Source organism: Ixodes scapularis, unplaced genomic scaffold, assembly GCF_016920785.2.
Source record: "Ixodes scapularis isolate PalLabHiFi unplaced genomic scaffold, ASM1692078v2 PGA_scaffold4__175_contigs__length_147842914, whole genome shotgun sequence".
NCBI lineage: Eukaryota > Metazoa > Arthropoda > Arachnida > Ixodida > Ixodidae > Ixodes > Ixodes scapularis.
The window spans coordinates 142,717,271-142,734,571 of record NW_024609879.1 but is presented as its reverse complement, the minus strand read 5'-3'; the positions used below and the strand labels follow the sequence as shown (position 1 = coordinate 142,734,571).

The 17,301-nt window shown below is 44.2% G+C and overlaps 1 protein-coding gene across 1 annotated transcript in view; it reads right to left on the bottom strand.

Moving 5' to 3' along the window:
* LOC115325310 (myosin-11) overlaps nt 1-17,301 on the bottom strand; it is a 34,311-nt gene that overhangs the window by 16,856 nt on the left and 154 nt on the right. Inside the window, exons 2-16 of the mRNA XM_029986021.2 lie at nt 17,117-17,228; nt 14,930-15,018; nt 11,723-11,856; nt 10,472-10,545; nt 8,941-8,999; nt 8,781-8,850; nt 7,880-7,953; nt 7,527-7,623; nt 5,985-6,079; nt 5,373-5,527; nt 4,983-5,029; nt 3,483-3,544; nt 2,005-2,189; nt 479-516; nt 249-385 (exon numbers count right to left, since the gene is read on the bottom strand). Of these exons, the coding sequence (XP_029841881.2) occupies nt 249-385; nt 479-516; nt 2,005-2,189; nt 3,483-3,544; nt 4,983-5,029; nt 5,373-5,527; nt 5,985-6,079; nt 7,527-7,623; nt 7,880-7,953; nt 8,781-8,850; nt 8,941-8,999; nt 10,472-10,545; nt 11,723-11,856; nt 14,930-15,018; nt 17,117-17,228 (1,428 nt within the window). The remainder of the gene's footprint in view (nt 1-248; nt 386-478; nt 517-2,004; nt 2,190-3,482; nt 3,545-4,982; nt 5,030-5,372; nt 5,528-5,984; nt 6,080-7,526; nt 7,624-7,879; nt 7,954-8,780; nt 8,851-8,940; nt 9,000-10,471; nt 10,546-11,722; nt 11,857-14,929; nt 15,019-17,116; nt 17,229-17,301) is intronic.

Sequence of the window (17,301 nt, the reverse complement as noted above, 5' to 3'; positions counted from 1 at the left end):
CCGAGCAGTGACGTCACCGCTACTATCGCTTTATTGACTGCCCATACTTCATTTCTGGGACAAATAATCACCTGCTTTCATCACATCACAATCAGTAAAGTCACAAATTTCCTCCTTGCATACAAAAAGTAGAGAAACAACAAAATATAACAAATTTTCCGATGTTTGTGCCGACAAGCAAACTTCAAGGTTCGACGTTGAGTAAATGTACATTAAAAAATTGAAATACAACTCAACGCAAATCTTACCTTGAGGTCTGCAAGAGCGTGTTCTTTTGTCTCCTTGTCGCACGCCATCTGATGAACCTGGGCTGCGAGTTCATCCCGTTCGTCGTGCAGGCTCTTGAAGACGTCCTTTAGCTGATGCACCGTCTCCAGATGACGCACTGATATTCACCACAGAACGATAGAAAGAAAGAAATTGATCTCAGTCTCTTTGACACTCACTATTTTTTTAGAAAAAAAAACATTTAACTCACTGCTTTGTTCTTTTCGGCGCAAGATGTCCCCTTCGATTCTGTAAATAAAACAAGACCACAAGGATGTTAGCGTGCCCTTGTTTGCGGTTGTTTCTGTGAGACAATACGACAGAGGCTTAGAACAAATCACAAAGGCGTGCGTTGTCCTTCATCATATAGAACCCAAAAAATAGCTTCGTCATGCTGGCCTCACCATGTTACGACACTTTCAGAGTCTTCTTTACGCAGAGAGAAAGCCAACAGTTGCCCGCCAAATGATTAGCTGTCCAGCCGCCGCAAAAAAAGAGGCGAGGACCGGATTGCAATTGAGTAGCTTAGTACTTAGCGTCAAGCCACAGCAGCGGTCATTCTCTAAAACATATTTCGTCATTGAGAAATGTGTTTCAAAGAAATGTGGTTCAGAGAATGGCCGCTACCGTGGCTAGGCGCTAAGCACCGATATGTTGCGAATCCTTCTCTCTCCTCATTTTTGGTTACCTCTTTTGACCATCTCCCAGGCTTCCTCAGTAAGGACGAGACTGTCTTTTCATCTCCTGAGGACCGACACGTTTGATGCTAGCGCAATCACCTTATGTCTTTTAGTGGTGTACATCAAACAATGTTTTAATGCGTTAGCATTAGAAACCAGTTCTGACGAAAACCCAGTGGTGTCTTTCGTTTATCGGCACCGGAAGAGAGAGAGGGAGGAGGGGAGGTGACGTGAGCGACATTCCCATTAGTCCAAAACGCTGACTTCACCACCTCTCCCTCTCTCCCCGGCGCTGACAAACTGACAGACACCACCGGGTCTTCGTCAAAACGAGCGCTTCCGTTTTCGGCAAAGTCACGCGCACAGCTTGTACGGAGCCAGAGAGGAGGAGGTGCCGCGCTTCTGCGCCGCGGCACGGTGGAATGCGGGAGTGTTCAGTTGCCTCAATGCCGTCGCCGGTTGTTCTTCGCTCTGGGTTTCCGTAATAGCGGTACGTGGGCTGTGATGTGTGTGTGAGTAGTTAAAACGATGGATGCGGTTCCCTCTACGAGTGATATGGATGTGGTTCTTTCCACGAATGATATGGATGACCGGCAGGCAGAGAAAAGAAAAGGGATGAACAAAATTGCAGAAAGATCCATTGGTGGATTCTTATGGAATGCGTTAGCATGACCGTCGGGAAACGCCACACAGGTCCTCCTTTAGGAAACGCTAAAAGTAAGCCCATAACAGGCCAAAAGCAGGCAGCGAAAAATAGAGGAAGCAAAAGAGAAAGACAAAACAGAAAAGTGAAGGGGACAGCGGTAGCGTTTCCCAAAGGGATACATGTGTGGCGTCTCCAAGGGTCATGCTCACGCATTCCCTAAGAATTAACCAATGGATCATCTTTTCATTTTTTGTTGTCATTTTCTCATTTGGGAAGTATATCCCTTTATTTGTCTGGGAGTCCGTATGCACATTCAGACCTATCCCGGTTTGGTTTAGAGACAAAAACGTGTTGCTAACGAGCTGGTTCATAGGTCGTACTCAAAGAGATGCGCATAAATGAGTGACTCGCCCGAGGAATGCTCCGTTAAAGTCTGCAGAGGAAACGCTTGTGTCTCCAGCCAGATCTTGCAGTAGGGCTTGCAGTTGAAGAAGGGCGTCGCAGGCACTCTGCTTTGACGTTTCTATTTCGTTCTTAGTTTGAGAGAGGGTGTTCTCTGCGTTGACAAGCTGCAAGCGCAGCTGTTCGCTCTCCAACTAGAAAGTGTGGTTGCAGACGAAAATGGGAATCAAAGTGGCCATGCAGGCGAGTTGGTTCAGTCTTACAGATTGGGGATACAGATTGACAATAAACAAGGACAAAGATAGGCAGTAGACGATGCAAGCTTTGAAATTCCCAGTGGTCAGGTTTTGTTCCTAATTTGTGAAAATAAGGGATATATATGTGAATATAACTTTTTGGTAATGAATCGTTCAATTGTAATATTTTTTGCTGGCTGTTACTCACTCTAGACGTCGTGCTTGTTTTCTCCTACTCTCTGACGATTTTTTACTGTTTTTGTCTTTTTTTCAAGGAATACATTCGGATTTGAGGCACAGGCAAAATGCCAAAAAAACTGACAATGTTTTTGCCCCCTTCACTAGCGCAGACGGTGCGTTACGAGTTTTTCTCTATTCCTGCTTGAGCAATTTTTGCAGACTACCTACTATCGAGTACAAATAAAATCCGAACAGCAGAGCGCGTTGCCTAGGACACATACTGCGCTAGCTAAAGGCAACTAGCACCTGATAAAGCACTATGCGGTGGAAAGGGGGTTGCGAGGGTGCGCGCCTTCTCCGATGTTCATAGCCTCTTAGCTATGAACATCGGTGCATAGCTTAGTTCGTTCCCCCTCTCCACTCCGCAGTTTCCTGCTACGGTTGCCATCTTGAAATATGACGTAAGTTGGGTTGAGCGACAAAAACTAAAGTAAATGGTTTGAGCATAACTGCATTAAACAAAAGAGTAGCAAGGATAGAAGTAGAACTATTGGCACGAACCCCTTGAGTTTTAGCGATTTGAGTCGGCGAATAAAGTGATTTCATCTTTTTTCCCAACTGAGCTACGTCCGAATTCCACATGGCAGCCGCCACGAAAAATCGGTCTATAGACGGTGACAGGTTAAGAAAAAAGTGGAAGCTCAAAAGAGGTGGGAGGAGCTTCCGCTTTACTCCTTGCCTTGTCACCGAGTCTAGCTGCCTTTAAATTTGTCCATACATGTATCGAAGGCCACTCGCTCCGCTTTTCGCATTTAATTCGTATCCGATAGTACATGTAATGCTTGTTAGTAGTGGAGTACGAGGTTTACACTGGCCAAATTGGCTTCGGAATATTTTCTAGAAAGTTATATGTTTCAGCACTGAAGTTTGTCACTGACAGGAAATATCGCACATTTTATTTTTTGATGAGTGTCCGTGTGCCTCTTTTTCGACAAATTTCTTCAAAGCTCAAGTGACTGCGCACATTTTCCATAGTCCCATAGATCACGTGGCAACCAGTAGAGTTCTTACCAAAACAACCTCGTGATTCTGAAGTTTTTCCATCAGTGCTTGATTCTCAGCCGAGAGTGCCTCTGCTCAAAATGTAAAAACAAAACATTTGTCAAGTCAAGCCCCTAATGAAACATATGTGGGAAACTAATATCGGTATATCCTATGTTTTAATTTTAACGTTTCATGGCAGCTAAAAAAAACCTATGCGTATACGAGCCATTAAGTCGAAGGCTTCGGCACGTCAAGGAGATAAGGGACGACTAAATATTAACGCTAGCTAACCCGACCGTTTTTATGCCCGTATAAAGCTACACTAATGTGGTCTGTGCAGTTGAGTCATGCGGCGAGAGGGGTATAATACAGGGGGATAATCGTCACAATAAGTCAGATAATTGACCATTTTTATTTAGCTTTTTTATTGATGACAATAAACACATAATTTCAATCAGAAACTTGCTGAGCGCCATCGAAAACCCCTAAATCAGTCATTCTTAGAAATAAAGCCTGGCAGATCGCCACGAGAAGCGGCCGCCGAAATGGAAAAGGTGGAGCGGCAGACAACGGGTGAGAGGAAAGCCACGTGACTGGCCCCCCGCTGCGGCGAGACGCCGAAGCACACTTCTTCCGAGCGAACGAGTGTGTTTCGGGTCCTCGCCGCTGCGAAAGCTGTGCGCTGATGTCCAAGTTCCCCGAGAAATTACTCTTTGATGCTCTGTGCTACCAGATCCTCGCGCTCCAAATCTGCGACCGGACACTCCATGGCTCCATCGTCGAACTGCCAGGCTTGTGAGTATAGAGGAGGCTATGGCAGAAGGCCTTGCGCCTTCTGCCTAACCGGTAACTCGCAGTCCCCTTTCTAAATTTGGCCTTTCTAAATTTGACTGATGTAGCGGTTTCTAATGAGGCTCAACAAGTTTCAAATTGAAACGATATGTACATTCCCAGTAAGTAAAAAAAATTATTTACATATTAAATAGTTAATTTGCATATAAATCACGGCGATTAGACCCGTATATTATGTCCCCCTGACCATATAATTCTCACCTGCACAAACCGCATCTGTGCAGCTTTCACGGTTCTTTAAGCGAATCTGTAGGCCTATAAAAAGCCCTGTACATTCATGAAACGCATGCAGGGCACATGTTAGGAACTAGGACCGATTTTAATTAGTAACTAATCTGTCACACTCACCTAGAGCTCTAAGAGATTATTGTTAGAGGTAATCAAGTTACGGGTACAGTAAATTGATGACTTGAAATATAATTAGGTTATAATTACATTCAGGTGCTTTACGAATGTATCTAGTTACAGTTACGATTCCTTTCCAAAAGTTGCGTTTTGTACACTTTTAAGATATTTCATGAGGTCTAGATTTACTGCGATTGCTCACCAACACAATTTCTTTACATTTGCCAACGCTGAATGATAATGTCACTGTACCAATATTTAGTGATGATATGGTAACGAATTAAAACACTTCACTAGTTATTTTATGCGAGTTCGCAGCTCTGCTCTCACCCTTATTGGCTTCCAGTGCACGAACACTGTCTTCAGCCTGATCCGCCCTGCAATCGAAATCTCAAATCAATAATCAGAGTAATGAGATTCAACACAAAATCGCGTATGCACTTTATGCATTACAAACTTGCCGAGCATAAAAAATTATTGTCTCATTTGTTGAAGAGTTTTCAGTGGAATCAACGACGACCCCATCGTGAGACAAACGAGACTTGCATGTCAAAAGTTCCAGACAAAAATGATGATCCTACGGGGACGTTCTGATTAAAGACATCACAAGGTTTTCAGGATCGAAATCATTGATCACAGAAACCAAACTCTGACAATCACACCTTTTTGGTGACCTTTGTGGTTGTTGTTGTTGATCAATTAAAAACGAAATATTTGAACCTTGATTTTGATTGCAGACACTCCTCAGAGAGCTCGTGAATTCCCGCGTCGACAAGTTCGACGACGGACGCGTCTGGTCTCGTCGAGAAGTCGCATAGGGTGCTGAAGTGTTCGGCAACTGTTTCCAGAAAGTTGGCCAACATCTCCTTTTCCTCCTGCGCCGAGAAAAACAAGAGTTTACTGCCAAAAAACAACACTAACTTTGGTCCCAGTTCACAGAAGCATGTACATCTTTCTTGAATATACTTTACCTTAATTGTATCGAATATATCAAACTATCCCTCGGTCTCATTAGTTTTAAACTCAATGTCTACACTCTCATGTTTCACAGACACTAGGAGACATTAGAGAGTTTATGTATAGCGTCCGCGACGTGTTGCGTTGGTAGAGAGAATTCATTCCGAACGATGTTGTGTACGCGAAAGCTCATATTGCAAGCACATTCGCTTAATAGCGTACCTTGCCCACCGTATTTTGAATACGTCGAAATTTATACTTGAACGCATCGCTGGTAAACTAATCAATTTTAAACTAACGCCTAAAAAGCGGGGAGTGTGTTTTCAAATAATAACATTACTCGTCAGACATCTCCGCCCATTTTTAACGTCGTACCTGGGCCTTCCGAACCTCGCGTTCGGCATCATCCTTTTCTCTCTGTAGAAGCTTCAGCTCTTCTTCAGCCAGCTGCATAATCCGCTCAACATTGGCTGCACAAAATTTAAAAAAAAAAAAAAAGACGAAATGAGCACTCTAACTTTGTGGTTACCGACCATGTGCCAGTATTAGGGAGCCTTCATGTGCGCTTTGCTAGGGTGATGCCACCTAGGGTGCCTTCATGTGCGCTTCACATAGGGTGATGCCAACTGCCTGTTTCCCTTTCCCACACCCTCTTCCACCGCCATTTTGTTTCTCTCATTGTCTCCCTGTGCGCCGGAAAGTGGCTTTTGTGTCCATCGGTAATCCCATCCGAGGGGGAAAATGCTAATCCTCCCTCCGTGGGTTCCACAACGCTGCTCCGAACTTCTGAGATAAGGTGCTTGTTTCCGGGAGGGTTATAAGCCCCACGGATTATCGCCGAGGAACAAAATGGCTGCTGGTTTGTCGGCGAGTGGTATTACAAAGGGTGGCATCACCCTAGCAAAGCGCACATGAAGGCTCCCTAATGCCACCCTTTGTAATACCACTCGCCGACAAACCAGCAGCCATTTTGTTCCTCGGCGATAATCCGTGGGGCTTATAACCCTCCCGGAAACAAGCACCTTATCTCAGAAGTTCGGAGCAGCGTTGTGGAACCCACGGAGGGAGGATTAGCATTTTCCCCCTCGGATGGGATTACCGATGGACACAAAGGCCACTTTCCGGCGCACGGGGAAACAATGAGAGGAACAAAATGGCGGCGGAAGAGGGTGTGGGAAAGGGAAACAGGCAGTTGGCATCACTCTATGCGAAGCGCACATGAAGGCACTCTAGCCAGTATTATATGCATCTGAAGCGCTCCAAATGATAATTTGCTGTATAAAAAAAATAAAATACATTTTACGCTATTCCGATTAAATATCCTGTCTCAATCGTGCTTTCTTATCATTACGGGTACGACACTGAAACAGGATGTCGTGGGACTACCAAAACCTGTCTCCGCAACGTTGATATACGTTCGAGAGAATCACAGAAGCGCGGAAACCGAAAAACATTTTAAATGATACCCGTAGCGGGGTGCCAGGTAGTACTGTTCCCCAAAACACCCGTTTTATTTAATCTACAGCCACTTAAATCTTTAAAAATCCAAGGCGTGATTTTAAGCGTTCAAGTTTTTTTTGCTTCATAATTCGTTCTTCCGTGACAAAAGTTGAACGGAACAACATCTAAATTTAATGTGCACCTGTTCACATTACTAGAAGTCTTAATGAGCAGAACGCAAGGGAGCAAGTGAGGTGGTGTATATCAAACATTTTAGTGAAAAAACCGAGACTGGGGTATTGACAGACGACGACAAGGAAGAGAAGGAGAACGACTGTCAATACCTCAGTCTCGGGTTTTTCACTAAAATACTAGAACTGCTCGTAAAGCAACAGACACCAAAATACTGCCACGTAGAAGTGTAAAAACTAGTGTTTTTTTTTTTTTTTTTTTTTTTTAAGAATGGACATAACTTGCTTTTCTCAGAGGTGATCGAGTCAAGTTGACTTTGTAGTTCTGCGACGCGAATGTCGGGGAGACTCAGCTGTTGTTTTAGGTCTTCGCATAGGCCCGTCTGGAAGTCATGGGAAAACACACACTTCGTCGTTCGTTCTACGAAGAAGTCAGAAAAAATGACTGAACTGACCGCCAAGGTTACACTTCTTTATTAAGGCACGACACTCGCTTAATTTCGGCGACGGTTTTCTAGAGTAAACATTCTTTAAGCATTTGATATAATTCACTCTGTAGGTGTCGATCGCAGTAGCAGCCGAGTTTCTTTTGCAAAGGGTATAGCACTGCGTGCAGTTCAAGTTGTGATCATTCCTCACCATAGTTTCGAGCTCTTTCTGCTTGGACTCCATTGCCGCTGTCAGTTCCTCCTGCCGTTCCTTCATCGTTATTCCTGTTTTTGTTTGTAGGAAAGTCTAATGTGAGTTCGAAGCGAGTGACGTTCGAATATATGCCCCCAAATTCATTTTATTTCAGAAATGAAAAAAAAAAGGAAATTAATCTACACGAACTTTTCTAGTATTTCTGAATGTCACACATAAAGCCAACTCGGAGTACTTCATTCTCAAAAGTTAGTCGGGTTTCCCTAATGCTCACGAGTGAAGATAAATTACAATAAAATCAAAAATCACGTGACACAGATGACTATGTTAAATCATGCATTGTACCAAACAGAACCTTGCTAAGGGTAGGGTTGGGTCACTATATAAGCTTCGCTTTATTTAGCGACTCGAGGGTAGGGCAGTGTTGCTACCCTCACGTGACCATTATCATATACCTATGCGCAAAGCAAGTCGTCTGCTTCTTTCGCAGGAGTTCCGGTGACGTCAGAACGATGCCGAGCTCTGATTGGCTTTCACTGAAAGGATAGTGGGCAGACCTCAGAACTAGATGCCAGCTAGATGCCTTGAGGTCTACCCACTATTTATTTTCAATCGGCCAATAAGAGCTCGGCATTCTGACATCATCGCAACCTCTGTGCAATTGAAGCTGACGAACTTGCACTCCGCATAGCTGTAAGCAGGCATTGTACAAGCCCAGAGGAAAATTCTTTGACAAATCCTTTTTTTTCCCTCAGATGTCACGTCCTTGTTATAAACGCCCCGCCCCTGCTCTGTAGACCTGATACACAAGCTTGTTGATTAGTCAATTACGTAACGTTTTAATTGATTCACGTTGATTGGTGGCACAGACGGGACCTTGAACTAGTTAGTGACTCACTCTGAGAGTTCAGCCTGTTGACGCTGGCCTCGAATGCTTTCCCTAGCTTCGCAACTGCGGCTGCAATCCGCTGCGATCGTGGTAGCATAAGTGTAAGCAGACAGGACGACATCTCTAGAAACTTTGATAAGGAAAGAGTTCTTTTTTAATAAAAACTTACATCTCCGTCTTCGAACGCTAGGTGCATCTCTTCCAAGAGACTGTCTTTCCCTGCGTAACCTTCGAGGATTTTTATTTGGAATGAAAATTAAGAATGTAAAAGTTACGACTTTCTCTTAATTCGAGTATATATGGAAGTGGGCTAAAATGGCAATCAGGGCGAGGGTGCAATCTAGCTGGTGGACACTGATGGCGTTCAGAAAATCGAACCTAATGCTAAAGAAGCGACAAGCGATACAACGTCTCAAATACTGTCTGATCAGCGTCCGAGACTTTCACCTTGTCTCTGTATGATTGTTGTCAAGGTCATTACCAATTCGCATACTGTTTCATTATGAAGCACAGCTATTCAGAAGTTCATGACAAAAATTAAGCTGCAGGTGCTTGTGCAATTTACAATGAAGCTTGTAAACTAACCCCTCTAAGGCACTTTAGACGACCCGGAAAAATCGGTTTCTTTACGTATCGCACTGCGATTTGCTACAGTTGGGCAATCAGGTGATGGAAGTTCACAGTGTAAAAATGAAGGAATGAGCTTGCCTGGTTCAAAAGAAGAAAAAAAAAGAAACCTGTTTTGAGCAATTCATGCCGCCACTTCGCAGACGATATGCACGCGTAGGAATAAGTGCTGCCGAGAGATGGCGTGCACCGCGTCGAGGGAGGGCCGGCCGACCCGGGTTCTTTTGCAGGATCGTCTGCTATCATAACCGTCCGGCCGTCGATAGATGGATGGATGAATCCGGCTGAGAACTTTGGATCGGGCAGTGGCTACGCCACCTAGCCATTTTGTTTTACCATTGAAGCTTAGAACGCGGCGCACGCCATCTGTCGGCAGCACTTATTCCTACGCGTGCATATCGTCTGCGAAGTGGCGGCATGGATTGCTCAAAACAGTTTTTTTTGTGTGTGTGTGTGTGAGTGTGTGTTTTCTTTCTTTTGAACGTGGTAAGTTCCCGTTTCTTGATTTTTTCACTACAGATTTCCGCCACATGCTTGCACCTCTGTAGTAAATTGCAGCACGATACGTTGAAAAACCGATTTTTGAAGGACGCCTAAAGGGCCTTAAGCGCGTTAATTTACATGCTGTATATTAAAAAAATGGGTTGATTTAACGGCGTTCTTATTGCCTAATGACGCAACATGAAAAACTGCGTAGCGATAATGAGACGCTCAAAATCCGCCACTCCCCTGCGTTTTTAGAACTAGCAGACTACAAGGTTTGCATACTTCCGTCAACTTCACTCATTCAACTCTCGAAAATACTGTTTCTTCTGCAAGTTGCAGCAAAGCAACCGCATAAAAGAAGTATAAAAACAAACATACACGAAGAGCACGATCGATAATCTGTTCATTCTGCAATTTTTCCAAGGAAGTGCAGGCGGGTCTCGACTATAGGCCTATAGAAGGCAAAGGCCTGCGCATGGTCATCGTTTCTCCCCTAAGCGACAAGCACGCTGGAACTCGACGAGGAGACGCTGACCGGGCGGCAGACGCGTCCGTCTGACGCAAGCAAGTTGTCCTTTCACACTCACAAGTTGCCAGGCTCTTGCGAAGCTCTCCGTGACGTTCACGGGCAACAGACGTCTTCTCGTACAACCTCAGGACGCTGCGCGCCAACGATATCGGAATTATTCTACGAATACTGCATATATAGATTAGTATAGTGCAATGCAAGACCGCTTGGCTAAAGATACAAAGGGTATTCACGGTGCTTCTGGCGTTGTAAGAACGAACCGGAGGAATCGGCGTCTGCATTTATAGAAAGCTCAACCTTTCGCCGAATACGCATTTTAAATGGTGGAGTTTATCCTGTAAAACTACCATAAATCAATTTCTTCCTGGAAAAAAAAAATTAGATTAACTAATTTGCCGGAGTCAAACGCGGATCGATGTCTTCGCAGACGACCGATGCAGAATGGCAAAATGTAACTTGTGGCGCCATCTCCCGATGGTACCCGCGAGCAGAAAACAGAGTGCGCCGTCTGCTCGCTGCGGCTATCGGGAGATGGCGCCTTGAATTACATTCATCTTTACATGCCTCGCTAACTCACTCAATCGTCTGCAAACACGTTCGTTTTTTTTTTTTTTTTTTTTTTTTTTTTTTTTTTTTAAGTTTGTTGGTTTTTTGCGAGGTAAAATCTAACTAAATGCAGATTCGGTGGAAGTTTGAGCTTGTTACGTGCAGGCGCCGATTTTACCGGTTGGTATTCCATCGTGAGAAACCCTCGGCACCCCATATTTCTCACACTGCGTGCCGATAACTTAATGCTAGTGCTTCGATTAAAGGAGACTAAATATGAGATTAATTAATCTTGGCAGATGTAAATAATGCGAATATAAACAAAAATATACAATGTAAATAACACTAATACATTCGCAGCAGTCACTACCCTCTTCCTTTCTAACCCCTCAGATTAGATTACAGTAAAATATGGTCTAAGTGCAGGGCGACCCGGTGCCCATTAATCATGATGTGCAAACAATAAGATTGGGAAGGAAACCTAAAAATGAATTATAAGGGACAAGAAAGGTGACAAAAAGGTGTCTTAATTGTCACCTTTCTTCTGACCCTACTAATCTTTCTTCAAGTTTCCTTCGCAGTATCAGTGCGATTACAGTATTGGAGTATATTTAGTTAATGTTATCTTCGTTGCTTTTTTTATATATATTTATATATCTCCACTCCCTTGTATAAATAACCCCTGCCGCGGTCCTCGAGGAAAATAAAGTATGATGATTATGATGTCGATGGTGATGAGGATGATCATGATAACTGCACTCACATAGCCCTGGTGACTTCTAGCTGTTCTTCGTAACTTGTGCACTGTCTCTCGAGCCTATAGTTGTCCATCAAGAGTCGAGTCTCACGGGCGGTACTTTCCTCGACGCATCTCTCGTGCTGAGTTATTTCGGCGTTCTGGGATAAGGGCAGTGCAGGTCATAAAATGTTAGATATAAATTAGCTTTTTAAAAAAAATTTCTGACCCAAGGAACATACATGAACGGGAGTTTGCCCTTTTTATCAGCTACCTCAAACTCGAGCTTCGTCCGAAATAATGGTCGGCGGCTTCCCGGGGAAACTTCAAGTTTTCCACTATCAAATTTAACTGAAAAGTTTTTTGTTTCATTCGCACGAGTTTCAAATGAACTTTCTGGAGGAACTCGCTAGGGTCAATAATAAGCTAAGCTTAGGGTATTGGGACTTGATTCTCCGGTCGCCTTTTGGGCAGGGTAGAGAATAAAAATCAAGATGATTTAAATCGTGATTTAAATCATTGACTTAAAATGTGATTTATATCAAACCTTCCTCGCAATAATAATCCCAATATATATATATATATATATATATATATATATATATTCGATTAATTAATTGACATTCCTTAATTAACTTTTCAATTTGTGAAAATAGGCGTATGGTTCCAATTAGAAGCTTAGAGAGCGTCATCGAAAACCACTAAATCAACTTTTTTTAGAACGAACTGAAGCTCGTGGGAAACCCTCGGGGGCGCCTTAAAGTTCCCACTCGTGAAGCAGGCGTAAAGCTAGCAGTGGTGGTACGAAAATAATTAGATTACATCGCGTTATTTATTTTTCACCTTGTCCGTGTACGCCGCCATTTGGATGCGTAGTGCACAGGACGCGCAATCGACGATCGTTACGATTCAAGAATGTACGCCTTCCCGGAAAGCCCATGCGATATCGTTAATCTCTGCTGCCGACCCTCCTACAATTTCAGGCGGATGGAAAAGCATTGTCTGCCATTTCCGATGAAGCTTCCGATAACTGCCAGCAATTGCTCTATTCAACAAGATTGCCCAAGTATTCGTTACTCTAAAAGAGCATATATCATTTAGGAGCTCTAATACTCGCGGATGCCATAAATCCATACAAGATGTTCCCTCATATCGTGACGAGACGTGTACCTTATATCGTGGCCATTACAAGCAATCAAATTACTGGTGATCGATTCCTTTTTGAAGTAATTTTGTTATCGTGAGAATAATGGGATCACATTTGGAAGCACTCCAATCGCCCTGTAACCGTTACCGTTTTTCTCTCCCCTTCATAATGGCGCCCCTTTGTTTGTACAAGTTTCCCTCCAAGGAATCCTCGAACCAAGTCTATGGTTTACCCTAGATGATTTATGGAATAGATTTCTATGGTTTACCATAGATTCTATGCTTTATCGAAATTGCCAGGTTAAGAGGGTGGGTAGTTTACGATCCGGTGATTACAATCCCATAACGGACGGTATGAGAGACGCTGTTTTCAAACAAGCAGAAATATCTTTCGTCTGGAAAATTTCAAGTTATCGTAAAACTAACGGTTACTTTTTTTAAGTAACGGCCAATTACTGTTCTTCTCGAGTAATATAGTAATTTGATTTAATACTTGTAATCAAGAGTAATTGGCTTGTAATCGATTACTTTCTTTTTTTTTTATTGAGTAACGTGTATGATTGTGATCATGCTTCCGGTAATTTAGTGATTTGCTTGCATGTTTGCGAATTTGTGGTTACCCATTCAGCCTCTATTATCGAATCGTACCACGAACACCCGAGTGGTTCTAATTATTTCAAAGCAATTATTATACGACGTTAACCTTGTCACATTCTGTTTCACAGTCAACGCCAGCTACTTTGTCTATACTTTGCAAAACTCGAATAAAAGTCATGGACCGTCGTTGAAGTGGTTGACTTCATATATCCAGATTAGCATTGAAAACAAAGAGATATGTAACTCTTAATCTTTTTCGTATGTATTGATTGACGGGAGATATGAAATCACATATCTCCCGTCAATGTTTACGTTGGAGACTCCGGGAGATATGAACTCACATATCTCCCGGTGTTCACGTTAGAGACTCCCAAGGAGTACTAGATTCAGTTTCTCGATCTCAGTGTCGATGTGAAGGAGAAACATGTTCCTCGGTTGCACCACCCCAAAACCCTCTACAGGTCCTTGCTTGATTTTCGCTCCGTCCATTCGAAGCTCATAAAAAAAAAAATGGCATAGAGCCGTTTCTAAAGACTGCTTTCTCTTGGCAGCTGTGGGATCCCTGTACAATGGCGGACTAAAACCGCAACGTCACGGAACACTTTATCCGTCGGGTTGTATTAGAAGCGAAAGCAAAAACACACCCACAGAAGCAGGTGATGAGCGCAGTGACGTTTTCTTTGCGCTTAAGGCGCTGTTTGATTGGCTCGTCGGCTCCTAGCGTTGACCGCACTCCGACGCTATCATATGGAATGACTTGCACGTTCCATGACGTCAGCTGTTCCGCCATTGTGCAGTGGTTCTGACCTTCCACTGATCGGCACGTCCCTTTTGAAAGATAGTATTCGATTCGCGTTATCAAAATCCTTCGAGCACAAAATGAAGGAAAGTGTTTCAGGCCAAACGGTGAGGCTCCAAGACGCAGGATTTTCAAAACCCAGTGGTTACCTCGGCCTGCGAAAAAGTAGAGAAAAATATCGAGGCAGATGCCGGGAGAAACTGCGGGGAGATGGGACGTGGATAGCAGGGAGAAGGCGGCTACCATTCCTTATGTTTATCGCATATCGCACGAGCTGAAGGACTCAAGGGTGGATGGATGGATGGATGGTAATGGTTATACCCTTTGTAACGGGCGGTAGCTTGCGCCACCTAGCCTAACAATGTCGTTTTCTTTTTTCTTTTTTTCGGTCAGAAACAAGTTGAGCCAGATTTGCCCCGCCGTAGAAAAGCGCGCAAGGTATTTTATTAATAGTCATATAATACGCTTGCGCGGGATCGTACTGCCGTAGAATGAAGGGTCCTTTTCGTGTGTCTTCCAAATGAAATTCGTCAGCTGATAACGCTCGTCCCGTGTGTTTCTTCTACGTCCTCGTGTTTTCGCGCTGCTTCCATAATGAAGGATTCTAATACGAGAATGCATGCAAACGAAAAACCATGTAGTGTGATACCAGGGCACTGCGGGTTTTAGCGGACTGGTGAAATTGCTCAAACCTTGTACTGCAGGTCAATTTCCATAGCGATGGCATTGTTTCGCACCGCCTTTAGCATCTTGTTCGTGATACTGCGTGACTCGTTAACCCCTGCAAGTATATAGAATTAGTCCATTTCTACCGCACTCCCAGTTAGAATTTTGAGAAATAATCAATCATTAAACAATAATGAAAAACCAAAGAGGTCTTGATGCCAGAGCTTTTGACAGCGATAGTGATATTATTCAACTGTAAAGCCCCGAGTAAATCAACGAAACAGACTGATATTAGCGTTTATCATGCAGAAAAATGTTCGAGGCAGACTGAACAAAGTTTTTTCTTTCCTCTAAATGTAGAGCATTAATGCAAAAGACGCCGGAGATTAAAGTCTAAATTAAAATATCCCAAATCGATATGCTCGGGAAAGCCTGGGAGAAGTGCTTTCCCACTGGACTAGGGTGTCTTGAGGAGAAAGCGATAGTTTCAGGAGCCCACCTTGCTGTGAGCTTGTTGAAATATTTTCTTGGGCATTCTGTTCCTATACTCTATTTTACCTTTTGATGTACCGCAGGAAAGGCTACAAGCGCGAGCGCCTTGCTTTAGGGCACGTCTCGGTGGCTAGGGCAGCTGTCAACGCTATGAGCTCGCGCTTCTAGCCTTCGCTGCGGTACAACATAAGGTGAAATGGAGTATAGACGCTTTGCAGCAGCTGTGCATGGACGCCGCCATAACTGACCTTCAGTTTTTGTTTCCTCTTATTTCGTTTATTTCACTTCATCATTACTATAGCAGTCCAGGTTATTGCCATATTAGATTCAACTATGTCCTTTTCTAAAGCATCGGCCTTTGTAGAGGACCGTCAACTACCGTTTCAGTATCTCGGCATCTCGGTCAGACAAGAGAAGGTCAGCAATGGCGGCTGTAATTTGGCGCGTGTGTAAAGCGTCTATAGGGAGTATTCACTGGCGGCCATATCCGTGCGCGCTGCTGCTGAGCGCGTGCTGACTGTGAGCTTCCGCAGTCCTTTTGGAGCGCGCATTTAGCACCATCAAGGTGGCTGGTCTTAGCAGGCTATTAATGGGAGCTCATTCTGAGCATGCGCTCTAAACATCATCCTCAAATATGGCGTCCAGTGAATACCTCCTATAGTGAGGTTCAAAAGATAGCACTCCGTTTCACTGTAGGTGCGAGCAAAGCCGAAGGTACAAGCACGAGCATGTTGTCCTGAACGATGATCGCATTGCACGAGCGAGCGTGCTTGACAGGGACGCTGAAAGCCCAAAGCCCGCTCTTATCTTCTACTGTGCTCGCACTTACTGTGAGACACAGTATGGTTTATACTCCGTTCCACTTTCAGCGCGAGCGTAGCACTTATACCGTGCCTGAGACATGCTTACATCTTAGCTGAGCACTGTGGTTATGGATCTGTTGCTCTCAAATTTTTAGCAACGCCCGTGACGAGAAAAAAACAACCGCATCCCCAAGTGGTGAATGATGTTGATTGGGGCGAAGCTCTGGTGGTGCTTGTCTGCGTAGACGCTGAGCCGCAGCATGCCGAGCCTTTCGCTTTTTTTCGTTCATGTCACGCTGCGGTCAAATGCTCAAATGCGTATACAACCACGTTCCAAACCTCACATTCTCTTTCTGACATGGATGAAAACGAACGAAAGGCTCAGCATGCTGAGGCTCACCGTCTACTCAGACAAGCACCACCAGAGCTTCGCCCCAGTCAACATCATTCACCACGTGGGGATGCGGTTTTTTTTTTTTTCTTTTTTTTTTTGTTTTTTTTGCTTTACACGAGCACGGGAGCACGTGCTCACGTGCTCGTGAGCACGTGAGCGCGTGAGCTCACGAGCAGGAGCACGTGCACCCGACGGCGGACGTACATTGGCTAGCCCCTAAGGAGCTTCGCCCCTAAAAATGTTGATATTTTTAGATCGCATTTTTGTTGTGCGTCGAGTTGCGTCCTTTAAAACTCTCTGTTAGTGCCCGTGGACAGACGCGAAGAGGCAAAGACAGACGCTACTTTACACCCGTGGGTCGTGCATGGAGGGACGCAAGGACGCCGCTTCACGTCAGCATTAAATGGTCGCGTCTCGCGGACAGCGGAGGCACCTCTTTTGTGGGCACTTCTGGTGGAAGCTACAGCGCTCCTGGCCGAGAGAAACAGGCCTATGGCGTTCTAAATATGACCAAGAAAGCTTACTGATGTCAATCGCTTCATTGCATGTTGCTTGTGCGCCGCTTTCGAACGACGAGAAACGTGCAGGTGCCGCGTTCGCCGCAAACTGACTCTCCTTCCTTCGTATTAAGTCTCCCTGCAAGAATTGGAGGTGGCAAAACCATGGTTAAAAAAAACACAAAGTAACCTCTTATCCTATCTTATACCTC